This window comes from Phyllobates terribilis, unplaced genomic scaffold (assembly GCF_046119375.1).
Source record: "Phyllobates terribilis strain yellow unplaced genomic scaffold, ASM4611937v1 Scaffold_10__3_contigs__length_209671492, whole genome shotgun sequence".
NCBI classification, from domain to species: domain Eukaryota; kingdom Metazoa; phylum Chordata; class Amphibia; order Anura; family Dendrobatidae; genus Phyllobates; species Phyllobates terribilis.
Genome location: NW_027362770.1, coordinates 98,282,978 through 98,296,668, shown reverse-complemented (window position 1 = coordinate 98,296,668; position 13,691 = coordinate 98,282,978). Strand labels below are relative to the sequence as shown.

The 13,691-nt window shown below is 36.1% G+C and overlaps 1 protein-coding gene across 10 annotated transcripts in view; it reads right to left on the bottom strand.

Moving 5' to 3' along the window:
* LOC141164433 (protocadherin alpha-C2-like) overlaps window positions 1–13,691 on the bottom strand; it is a 608,374-nt gene that overhangs the window by 475,510 nt on the left and 119,173 nt on the right. The window contains exon 1 of one of the 10 annotated variants that reach the window (XM_073649658.1): window positions 496–2,996. The exons of 8 other annotated variants lie outside the window; for them this stretch is intronic. In XM_073649658.1, coding sequence (XP_073505759.1) covers window positions 496–2,865 — 2,370 coding nt within the window. In that variant the 5' untranslated portion in view covers window positions 2,866–2,996. Of the gene's footprint in view, window positions 1–495; window positions 2,997–13,691 lie in introns of those variants that run through there. One more of the 10 variants, XM_073649645.1, reaches the window with a different exon arrangement.

Genomic DNA, 13,691 nt, shown 5'->3' with positions numbered 1-13,691 from the left:
CGTACGTGCAAACTTATTACAATGTAGAATTATATAAATGGACAGTACAGAAATCTTTGTAATGGTCTTTTAAACCTAGGTATTCAACAAAGATAAGGAAGCACAGGATGTTGTACTGGTTGATTTACGAAACACATTCAAGGAGGACCACTGTGCATTTTAAAAAAATGTAATAGTAAATTACATTTTAAATTGTAATAGTAAATGTACCATATTTAAGGAGTAGGAAACTAATCTGATGTCATATGTGGAATCGGGAAGGAATTTTTGATCTAATTTGGGGAAATTAGGATCTGTTTGATGGAGTTTTATTATACATATTATTTTGTATGTCTTCAGTAATACAGGATTTTATTTACAGTTTTTAACTTTATTTTTTTTTACAAGTTTTTCAAACATTAAAATTAAGTATTATGAGTGCTAAAATGTATGAGTTTTTTTTAAGTAAAAACACTATTTCATGTAACATTAAACATATATATATTTTGGTCTTACCTTATATGAGGAGTTCAATAAGACCGCTTGTGGATTGACTCGCTCTTCATTCCCTGGTGTCTGACAGTTATTTGGAGTGAAAACTATCAAGTCACTTTTAGGTTGAAATGAATTGGAACTGATGTTATACTGAGTGTGTTGGGAATACATCCAGCTCCCTCCAGTGTTGGAGCAGATTCTGTAATTTTCTTTTAGCTCATTGACCTCATCTCGGTATTTTTGCCATCTTAACACAGTGAACACAATCAGAGTAATAAGAAAAAGAGTTGATATGATGCAGATTGCAACAACCAAGTAAACATTTGCATCAGAAAAATCATCAACATTTCCTTTGATTTCTTGATTATCAAACTTCAATTCTTCTCCAGACTCCACTACAGATATAACAATTTGTGTCTCTGATGCCATGACTGGTTCACCATGATCCTGAGCTACTACATGCAATCTGTACTCATCATTGTCAGAATCAGTAAATGACCGTTTCAAAGTGATTTCCCCAGTCTGATGTGCAATAGTAAATGGAGATTTTCCAGATCCTCCAAAATCCTTCAACTTGTAAAATGTCCAAGCGTTGTATCCAGAATCCAAATCTACGGCCTTCACTTTAGTTATCAGGTGTCCAGGTTCTGCTTTCTTAGAAACTGTAATTGTTATTTCAGAATGGAGTGGGGTGAATGTAGGAGCATTATCATTAATATCCTCAATGAATATGTTTAGAGTAAGGTTGGAGCTGAGGGCTCGTAGACCAGCGTCAGTGGCTTTTATGTGACACTGGATATAAGAAATCTGTTCATGGTCAAATGATACTAAAGCAAAGACCTTCCCATTCTCTGGATTAATGGAGATGTAGGAAGAAATAGGAATTCCATCAATTGTATGTTCCCTAATTGAGTAAGTAATGAATGAATTCTGCCCAATATCTGGGTCAGAGGCTGATGCTGCATATATATGAGACCCTGGTGGGTTGTTCTCCTTAATGAATATTGTGTCTACTGACTGGACAAATCTTGGAGCGTTGTCATTGGCATCACTGATATCAATCTTCAGAGTTTTTGAGGTAGACAGGGATGGAGAACCTTCATCTCTTGCGGTAATTGTAACTTCATATTGATCTTTCACTTCTCGATCCAAAGGTCCATTCACGGTCAAAGAAAAATCACTCATGAAAGCTGGATTTACCTTAAATGGTGAAGGCTCAGAAATGTAGCAGTGGACTTTTCCATTTGATCCAGAATCTTTATCGTGGACACTGATGATGGCAACTGTTGTCCCCTGGGGAGAATTTTCAGGAACAAGAACTGATAATGATGTCACTGTCATCTCAGGAGGGTTGTCATTGACATCTACAACAGTCACCAGAACTTTGCAATGTCCAACATATTGAACATCTCCACCATTATCAATAGCTTCAACTTGGATTTCATATAATTTTTTAGCTTCAAAATCAATTTTACCTTTTAGTCTTATTTCTCCTGTATATTTGTCTAAGTTGAATGAATCCTTTGCCTCTCCTGACACCATTTTGCTTAAAAAATATAGTATTTCTCCATTTTTCCCAACATCCAGATCAGTAGCATTCAGCTTAAACACTAAAGTTCCTTCTACAGCATTTTCATTAACACTGCATTGGTAAAATGGCTGATCAAACACAGGAGCATTATCATTAAAGTCTTCTACAGTAACAACAATACGTGTGGTGCCACTTAGCCTTGGTTTGCCTCCATCATAAGCTGTAAGGGACAGATTGTGAACAGACTGCTTTTCTCTGTCTAGATTTTTTTTCACCACAAGCTCCAATGATTTGATTTGATTAATATATTTTTGGAAATCCAAAGCAAAATATTCACTTGCACTGAGCTCATAGTTGGTGACAGAATTTGTTCCTAGATCTGGATCAGAAGCTATATCTAATAGAAAACGAGATCCTGCAGGTTTTACTTCTGATATGAGAAGATTAGTCACACTAGAGGAGAATACTGGACTATTGTCATTGATATCTTCTATTTCTACATCTACACGATACATCTGGACAGGCTTATCTACAATAACCTGCAGAGCAATTATACAGAAGGGTGTATCTGGACACAGCACTTCTCTGTCTATTGTCTCTTTAACAAACAAGATTCCATTCTGCAGATTAACCTGGAAATATTCCTTCTCATCTCTAGAGACAATATGTAACATTCTGGAATTAATCTCACCTATATCCAGTCCAAGATCCTGAGCAATTCTCCCAACAAAGGTGCCATGCTTGGATTCCTCAGGGATGATATAATGCAGCTGACTCAGGACCACATCCCACGATATTTGTATCAAAAAGAAATGAACCAACCTGCTCCGTGCTTGATAATCCTGTCTCTGATTCAGCATTTCTTACAATCAGTGAAGGTAGAGGTGATGATTAGTCCAGTAATAAAGGCACTAATGCTGATGGAAGCACGAAGAAATTGTGAAAAAAAATCTGTCATGGCCGGAATCCCGGCTGCAAGATTTTCAGTTAAAGATGGAGAAATGCATTTCCTCTTTCCTTCCTGCTATTAGTTAGAGAGGAGTGCCATCTAGTGCTAAATATTTAGACTGCATGTCAGGTATGTCTGTATTTTTTATTTTAGAAATAATTTCCATACATTTTTTACATTTGATGTTTATAATGCAATATTATCAAAAAACATATTAAAGTAAATATATTTTATAAAATAATAATTGGTAGTTTACTCAACAATGAGACATTCTATTATGTCTCTGTTAGCCATGTTCTGATTCTATTGAATCTAATAGAACTAATATTATATTTGCATAAGATAACAACAATAATAATAACAGTTATTATTATTATTTAAAAGCGTCAATAATTTTTCTTGCAAAGTTTCTTAACTTTTTTCCCATCTACAGCAAAACTCATTTAAACTACAAATTTTCTAGGTATGAATTGCCAATAGTGACATTTTCTCAAAAGGAAGTTCTTCTAACTTTCTCATTAATATAGTTGTTGCTTTATCTTAATGATATGTAATATTTGGAACTGTTGCCCAAAGCTAGATTGCATATTTTGTATATGACTTCTCCAGTGCTTAAAGGACCAATGAAAAAAATTAATTGACTTTGAAATAACAATAAATTTCACAATTGAATGTGTTAAAAAAATAATCTTATAAATGTATCCCTGCTATATACTTTGTAATCGCCATGTCTGACCATACAGAGCTGCTCCAGTTCATTGGCTGATCATACCACATCTCCTAGCCAGGACACAAAGCAAAACATATACAGAGAGGACAGCATGAGATCACAGATTATTCTTTCTGTGATGTTAAACTTGTATTCAAACAGGCAGCAAAATGTTTCAAGAAAGCAAGACCTGCAATCCCATTCTGTCCTATCTGTATACTCTTTTGTGTCCTCCCTGGGCAGGAGATGTGGTATGTTCAGACCATTTTCTTGCATGGTCAGACACAACCATTACACAGTACACAGAAGGGGCACATTTATAAGATTTTCTCAGCACAGGAACATTTTTTTAACACATTCAGTTGTGGTACTTATTATTATTCCAAGGCACTTTGTTCTTGGGAAAACCCCTTTAATCAACTGGGTTTCCCTAGTACTTCATAAGAAACTTATGTCCCATGTCAGACAACAGCTAGTTAACTGCTGGAATGGCAATATGGCATCATATTCTCAATAAAGTTTATAGATTGAATCATTCCTAATCTTTCCTTCATTGTAGACTTGATGATAATCTATTTTAGATATATTCTAGTGCAGCCAAGTATAACTTGAGAGATAATGCACCATCTTGAAAACTTGTCAAAGAAAGTTATATCACTTAAGAGGATTATTATGACTTAAAGAGTAGCCATTGTTTTATTTTTTATTTCATCAATCAATAGTACATATGAAAATAAGGAACTTTGTAATACATCTCATCAAAGAAATCTGCTTCTAATTGTTACATTATATGAGATAAGAGATGACAGATGCTACTAAACATGAAAAAACTGGCTTTTAAAAGGAAGGACAAGGAGGCATTGAAAATTATACAGCGAGACCTAAAGGGGAAAATTAAGATTGCCCGTGAGGCATTCAGAGTTAAATTAGAAAATCAATTTGCACAAAAAAGCTCCAGAGAGGTGTGGGCTGGAATGAAGCTAGTGACTGGGTTTAAGGCAAGGTCGGAGCAGGGGGGTGGTGGACTTATAATGGCTAATGAAATGAATCAGTTCTTCAATAGATTCAGCAATAAAGGTGCGGTAGCAGCAGGGAAGGGGGAGGAGGCCGGGGAACAACTAGCTAAATTAACAGGGGGTGAAATAGATCATTTCTCGGTCTCCAAAAATGACGTGAGGGACCAGTTTAGTAAGCTGGCCATTGGCAAAGCAGCAGGGCCTGACGGTCTCAGTCCACGTGTCCTCAGAGTGTGTGCAAATGAGTTATGTACTGTCTTCCAGCATCTCTTTAACCAGAGCTTACAATCAAAGAGAGTACCAGTGCTATGGAAGACTTCCTGCCTGGTGCCGATTCCCAAGACTACCTTCCCGGCTTCCCCGGGGGACTATAGACCGGTGGCCTTAACATCGCATGCGATGAAGTCCTTGGAGAGAATAGTACTTGCTCACTTGTGTCCGAGGGTGATGGCGCATACTGATGCTCTTCAGTTTGCGTACCGGCAGGGACTGGGTGTGGACGATGCTGTAGCGTCTCTGCTACAAACAGTACATTCCTTTTTGGACAATGATGGAACCACAGTGCGTGCTTTGTTCTTTGATTTCTCTAGTGCGTTCAACACATTACAGCCACTCTTACTGCGAGGAAAGTTGATTAAAATGGCGGTGGATGAGGGACTTGTGAATTGGATAATTGACTACCTGTCGGATAGGCCACAGTTTGTTAGGTGGGGGACGGCTACATCAGATAGTGTACTGAGCAGTGTCGGAGCCCCGCAGGGAACAGTGCTGTCGCCATTCCTCTTTACATTGTACACAGCTGACTTTCAGTATAAATCAGACCGTTGTCACCTCCAGAAGTACTCGGATGACTCTGTGATAGTTGGCGGTATTGGGAAGGACCAGGACGAAGAGGAATATAGAAGGGTGGTTGCGGACTTTGTAGTATGGTGCCAGGCTAACCATCTAGAACTAAATGTTAAGAAAACCAGGGAGTTGGTGATGAGCTATGGAAGGTGCAAGAAGGTATGCCTACCTGTTACCATTGACGGTCTGGATGTGGAGATGGTGGACAGTTTCAAATATTTGGGGGTTTACCTGGATAGCAAGCTAGACTGGAAGTGCCACATGGAGAAGGTCTACAAGAAGGGGATGAGTAGATTGTACTTCCTAAGGAAGTTAAGGTCTTTTAATGTGTGTGGCAAAATGCTTGAGGTGTTCTACCAATCCATTGTGGCTAGTGCCACCTTTGCGGCAATAATTTGCTGGGGTAACAGTGTGCGTGTTGCTGACGCCAACAAGCTCAACAAACTTATAAAGAAGGCTAGCGCGACGGTGGGCCTACAGCTTGGGACTTTTGAAGAGGTGGTAGAGGATAGGATTAAGAAGAAGTGCAGAGCTATAATGGGCAACAACACACACCCGCTTTATGAACTGTTTGCGAAACAGAAGAGCACATTCAGCAATCGCCTAATACAACTAAGGTGTAAAAAGGAAAAATACAGGAGATCGTTTGTTCCAACAGCTATGGGGGTGTTTAACAAATGTCTGAAAAGCAATGTCTAAAGTATTCCAAATGTTTTGTTATCATATGTGTCATGTTCGAGATCTGTGTTCTGCTGCTGTGATACCGCAATTTCCTCCGGGATAAATAAAGTATATCTTATCTTATCTTATCTTATAAGATTCTGTGTAGAGGTGAAGAGGGAGGAAAAGGAGAAGCTCTTCTTTTCTCCTCCCCCTCCATCTACATGTCATCAATAGCAACTGTCACCTACTACCTCAGTAATGTAAAAATTTGTTTTACTGAAAATAGAATTTAACTGACAATTGACAATTTTGATAATGAATGATCAGTCCAAGAGGAAAAAAGAGCAGATTTCTCTGATAAGATATTTTGCAAAGTTTCTTATTTTCATGTTTATTATTGATGTATGAAACATGAATTAAAACATTGGTTAATCCTTAACATTGCAAAAGCCATAGAGGTCAAATTACACATTTTTCACCATGGTATCCAAGTTCTGTGTTATCTGTGTTAACATAAACTTGGCTCTATCTTTATGTTATGAATATATTTTGTCCCAAAACATATAATATAATGTAATATAAGGTCACATACTGCCCATTTAAGCAAAAGACATAGACATGATTGCTTAGCAAGTAAAAGTATGATATAGATATTATTTGCAACTTTTTTTTCTTACACTCCGGGCATACATAAGCCCGCTCTATCTTAATGTTAAAGAAAAATTGGCTATTGTCCATATTGACAAAATGTATTCTTATTAGAAATTTGACATGAAAATGCAAATGATAAATTTGCCCCTTAATGTATAACTCTCTGGGATAAACAAACTTATATTTTTTTCAGTTTGAATATTAGTCATTCATGAGGACTTTTTGAACACGTTTTATCAAAACTATGTCCGAAAACAAATATTGCACTTAAGACAAATTATTATAAATGACTTGAATAACCCTGTGTTAGAAACCATAATAAATGCTTTAGAAAAATTCAAAAATATTTACCTTTGCCATCAATATCCAGAGATTTTGCTCATCATGTTATAAAAGCTAAGATTTGTTTTACAAGAGTTGTTTTTCATGAAGCAAGGGTGGTTACGTGTAATTATATCATTCCCTAAAATGTGATGTAAAATGACCTCATATAAAATTTTTAACTAACTTACTAACTAACCAACAATAACTGATAAACATACTAGCTTATAGTTGTCAAGTATAGTCATTAAACATTGGAAAATATTATTACTGTTTGAAAATCAATGCAGAAAGACTATTAATATATTATATCATATAAGTTCTGTGAAAGCATGAAAAATAATGGTCTGACAACTAATAAGTTAAATTCTCTAAGAACACACGGATGACAAAAATAATAAAACATAGTTATGTTTATATGAATCTCTCCTAAAACATTTGGCCCATTTTTCATATTCAAGCAAAATGAATCGCTATAATTATAAAGTTGTTAGAAATTTGGATTGAATGTACTTACATTCTCAGTCTTACTTTTGACCTAATATACATTTGCACAATGCATGGCACAAACATTTTCTTTTTTTAGCTTTATAATATATTATGTAAAAGCATATTTATATGTATTATATATATGAGTATATTTATATATATACATATATATTTATATACATACAGTGAATGAATATATATATATATATATATATATATATACATATATTTATATATATGTACTGTTTTCTATGGTTTTCTCATTTTGTAAGCAGGTCAACTATATTGACTTCTTGCAGCTGTTGCTACATATACCTCATTCAAGAATTAAGATTCTCAATTATTAGACTTTATTTGTTTATGCTTTCCACATTTACATACATATATTTACAGATTTTGAGCATATAAATCATTTAGAAAATGTATGTATGAATGATTTATTTTACATATTTAAATTTTTAAAATGCAATGTTTTTAGTTTATCGACAAGCCCCTCTTTCTTCAATTTACGTGACATTTTAAAACATGATGGTCTTTAATTTCCAGAATTTCTTTTTAATAAGTAAGAAAGTATATGATGCGCTGTTATTATTATTATAATTTTTTTTTTTTTTTACCAATGCGATAGATTTTCTAAAAATTGCTTCACTATATCTTACAGTGTACCTAAATACAAAATACAAAATATTTAATGCCAGAACACTTTTCTTATATGGCAAAGTTTATAAGAGTTTTGACATTATTTGAAACTATTGTTGTTTTTATCCAGAAAAAAATCAAGATTTATTTGTTAACAAAAAATAACATCAGCTTTGCTTTTCCTTCTTTAGAGAAAAGTCCGAGGTGCTTACAGGCGAGGAGTTTACCTTAACGTGTTTTTGAAAATAAGATAAGAGAAGTTGAGTTGCCTTCTGTTATCTATGTCCTTATGTCACGGGTGTGTCAGAAGTGACAGACAGTCGCCCTGCAGTTGGTTGCAGGAGATCTCTTCGTTTTGCATTACAGACACCTTCTTAGAGACTGTCTCTCTAGGACCCAGCAGCTACCTTCCTCTTGCTAATTAACACCCTAGCCTGGATGTATAAATACCTGCTGTCTGCTAGAGGAAGGAGCCAGCGATACTCACATTACCCCTTGCGAAGGCTTGGAGCAAGTGCATTACTTCTTCCTCTTTGGAGCTATGAGGACAGGTAAGCTATTTTCCCCTCTGTGTTCCCCTTTGTTGTCTTTAGTTGCCAGTTGGGATTGACTAGCGCTCATTCCCCTCTCTTCCCTAGCTAGGACCTAATGCCAGGGAAGGACAGGGCTAGGTTCGCGTACGACGATTGATGTAGAACCAATATAGGGACGTTAGTGGAGACAGTGTGATATTATATCAGCCTAGGAGGTCTCCACTTCTCCGGTTTCCTAGTGTCTGAGCTCCCTTTCCCTCTTCCCTTTGTGTTACACTAAGTTTTTCCCATGCCTTGCGTGACACCTTATACGTTAATTTTATATTTTGCATAAAATAACTGATCTTCGATATGTTAGAACACTTTATGGGTAACTTTCAAAAATTGCTCATACAATGCTTGCAAAAGGTGCTTCTCAGGATAACCATATTCAATCAACATATCTTGTTTTGGCTTTGTGAATATAAACCAGCCACAATGCATCAGATATGCAGAGCAATCTAATGGTAATTTCCTAACATATCATGATTGTGACACAATATAAAATGGACAGTATAGAAATCATGTATTCAGCTTGCCTGATTATATTACTAAAGATACTGCCAAGAACTAGAGAACATTACCAATATTCTCCAATAGTCATGTGTCAGAAATTCCAACTTGCCGGATCACACTGGGATTTATGAGTGAACTGGAAGCTGCTTTTATAATGTAAGCCTATGAAAACTCATTATGACCCTCCATGGGCACACATTGTACAGCAACTTCCGGATCACACACAGACCAATGTGATGTGGTGAGTTGGAGTTTCAGTCACATGAGTAAGAAGAGGACCGGTCTGGGGCTGGAAACCAGTGAAGATAGAAAAGGTAAATATTTTATTGCACTTAAATTATATTACATACACATTTAGACAAGTTTAGGGAATAAAACATTTCATGGGAGTATTTCTTAAATGATAGTCACACTAGCTGACTATTTAATTATTTAATCTTACATGCATAAAAGTAATTTGCAGGCTTTATTAGACCTAAAGACAGTAAGCATCTTTAAAAGTATCTGTAAAAGCGAGTGAGCAAGTAGATTTTGCTTCAAAGTATGCTGGATTAAGGATGTTTATAAGGGAGTGGCTTGTATTCACTGATTGTATCATATGAATTCCTGCCATTTGTCATGTCCACTAACAAAGTGCGCTCCATCATTGATAATGCCATCCAGTGTACATCTTGTTACATGTATGCAATCCTTGGACAGCCATTTCAGGGTTAATACTGCTGTGCAAGATGTGTACAGGTTGAATGTTTGGAAGCCCAGGCTTACTGGCACATGCCAATAAGTTTACTAATTTAACAGATGAGGTGCATGTTAGTACAGAAGTAGCATTTCTGTAGCAAGACATGTTTAAAGATAGTTAAGGGAGTGTCTATCCAAATAAGGAGAATAGGAGCGTATATTAGTTAAGATGATTGCTGGTAGTTAGGAAGTGAATTATACAGATAGGGTAATTTGACACAAAAGGCTGTGATCGTTGATTGGTGTGTTGTCTTTCTTATACTTGAATTTGACAAATCACCGATTGGGCTGACAGATTACTGGGAGAAGATAGTAAGGATCTAGCAATCATGGTGCCCATTGCACCAAAAACAAAGTTAAGCAAATCAAAGACCTCAAAGATAGTATTTTCTGAAATACCACATGTACCACGTGTCACACTGGAGAGGCAGCGAGAGATTAGGGAGGTGAATACGTTTCTTAGGAATTGGTTTATGATGGAGGGTTTTGGGTTCCATGAGACCTGAGTCAACTTTTCTATTGGCCACAGATTCTATGGGCTGAACCTCAATAGAGAGGGTGCAGCTGTACTGGGGGGAAAATGGCTAAAGAGTAAAGGTGGTGTTTAAACTAGGGACAGGGAGGGGAAAACTAAAGTACAAGGAAAGATAGTGTAAATAGTAACCTGGTATGAAGTAATGAAAATAGGGGTGGCATGGTGGGAGGGGTTAGAATATTTAACTAAGCGAGGAAAAATAGAGATATAAAATATTCATTAAGTGCATGAATATTAATCCCATAAGCCTCATTAATAAGATAAAGAATTAGAGTTAATAATGTTGGAAAAGTAGAGTTTTAGTGGAGATAATGGAGACATGGCTAAAAGTTAACTATGCCTAGGTTATTAATTTTCAGGGCTATAGATTCTGTTTAGGAATTATTGTTCAAATCTGCAAGAGGGAGAAGTTTGCTTATATGTAACATGTACCCTAAAATCCATTTGCATAATAATATCTGTGAAGCAAATGAAAATGAAAGTGTAGAATCCCTACTGGTAGAGATAAGTAGATTTAGTCTAGGACTAGAGATGAATAAATTTGAGTAGAATTGAATTCTACTCGAATTTTACAAAAATCCTCATTGTTCAAAATGCTATTTTTTTATAATTTGCTTCCGTGCTGATTCAGAAACATAATCCATCAGTAAAAGGCCATTAAAATTTTTTAAAAAATCCTTATATTCACCTTATTGCTCACCTCTCTGGCTCCTCAGCTACTCCTCATCACCCATTCAATTACTTGTCACATGTTTTGATACACACCGCAAACAAAATCCAAGGGCCTCTCACACTAAGCCTGGAACTGAGCCCGGAGTTCTGCCTTTAATGGGGCCCATTATGATTCTGCACATGGAGTGACCCCAGAGCATGATAAGGGACATTACATTTGCAGAGAATAACTTCTCTGCGAATCGCATATCCCAGGCGAATTCGCACAAATTCCAATTTTGCCTGATCTGATAATCTCTAACCAGGACCCAACAAGAAAGTGGAATGGTGAGAATTTTAAGACCTAATTTTAATAAATAGGCCAGACATAATATCAAATGTACAAGCATGGATGTACTTAAATAATAGTGACTGTAATAAAATACGTTTTTACCATTAAATAAGATGTTTGTCAGAGAATCGACAAAAAGACTAAACTTCAGTAAATTGAATTTTCATAGGCTAAGAGACTACCTTGATACCATAAAATGGGATAATGTGCTCAAAAATAATGGTACACAAAGCACTTGATACACTTCTATAAACATCCTGAATAGGTCATGTGCATACTTTATATCTTATAAGAATAAACAAGTTAGAAATGGGAGAAAACCACTGTGATTAAATATAATAGTAAAGGCGCAAAAAGATCTGAAACTAAAAAGAGAATTAAAGTAAGAGGATAATGAGTAAGCATTAAAATTGTACAGAGTATAAGGAGAAAAATAAATTGTTCAAAAAAACCCTGAACAAACAAAGGCCCCAAAGATTGAGACAAACTGGCTCACTGCCAAAGAAAGTAAGAATAATCAAAAAATATCTCTTAGCTACATAAACAGTAAGAGATTAAAAAATTATAGTGTTGGAACTCTTAAAAATAATCTTGGTGACATAATGGAAGAGGATAAGGGAAAGGCAAATCTAAAAAATGGGTAGTGCTATACAGTTTTCACTCAGTAAAATCCAATGACAGATGACATTTTTACTTAAGGAAATTATAAATTATCCTTTAAATGTCACTTATTTAACCCTGAAGGAAGATGACACTGCCTCAAAGACACTAAAATAGACAAATCACATGGTATAAATAGCATACACCCCCAAGTACTGCAGCAATTAACTACCATGATAGACATTCCATTATTTGTAATATTTAATGACTTCATTACAAGGTCTGTGCCACATGACCAGCGCATAGCAAATGTTGCGCCAGAATTCAAAAATATAAAAGAGTTTGAAAAACTCCAGCATAGAAGCGTATAATATGTCCTTAACCTATAAAACGTCAGCTTTGTTAGGAATGAATTAAAACTTCCATATTGTTAGTAGTAAAGTAGAGAACCTATGTGTTTTGACAAGAAGCATAGTCATGGTACAAGGTACAAGTCCTGAATCCCAATATTCAAAAAGGGATTAAAAACTGTGCATGGAAACTATAACAAGATAAGATTAAAATCAATTGTGAACAAAATCTTTGAGCTTTTCTAACTGTTTTTATCCTGGGATCTCTCAATAAAAATAAACTTAAAGGTTTGAATCAACATAACTTTATGAGGGATTGGTCCAGTCAAACTAATCTGAGCAGTTTCTGTGAATTTCCAGACCTGACCTGAGTAAGGCCATGGATATTGTCTATCTGGCCTTTTAAAAGATATTCAATATGGTAATATATAAAATATTTGCACATAAAATGATTGGACAAGATGAAAATATGTGTAAGTTGGGGAATTAACTTGCTCAATAATAGGAAAGAGAGGGTGGTATTAACGGTACACACTAGGATTGGGGCATAGTTAACTGGGTAACACAGGGGTCAGAATTGGGTCCTTGTCTTTTTATTATTTTTATTGATAAGCTTGTTCAGGTTATAAAGAGTAGACTTTTAGTATTTGCTGATGATACTAATGTTTGCAAGGTAGTAATTAGTGATGAGCAAGCACTAAAATGCTCGGGTGCTCGAAGCTCGGGTCAAGCACATTGGAATACTCGGGTGCTCGACCCGAGCAACGAGCTCAATGTAAGTCTATGGGAAACTCAAGCATTTTTCTGGCGGTCCCCCCCGGCGGTCAGCAGAAGGTCAAAAATTGCCCAAATCAATGGAAACAGTGCTCAATTAAATGTCAAGCAGGCAGAATATATAGGCAGACAGGCAGGCAGGGTATATAGGAGGGTGCATGAAAAACATAGCAGGGCACTTGGAACACACTATCCTATGGATGCGCCATTTCTGGGGCAGCTGACGGTTGGTGTTTCTAGCCTGGGAGGGGGGCAATATTCATAGCACCCTTCCTGGGCTATTATTATCAGCCCCCAGCTGTCTGTCTAGCCTTT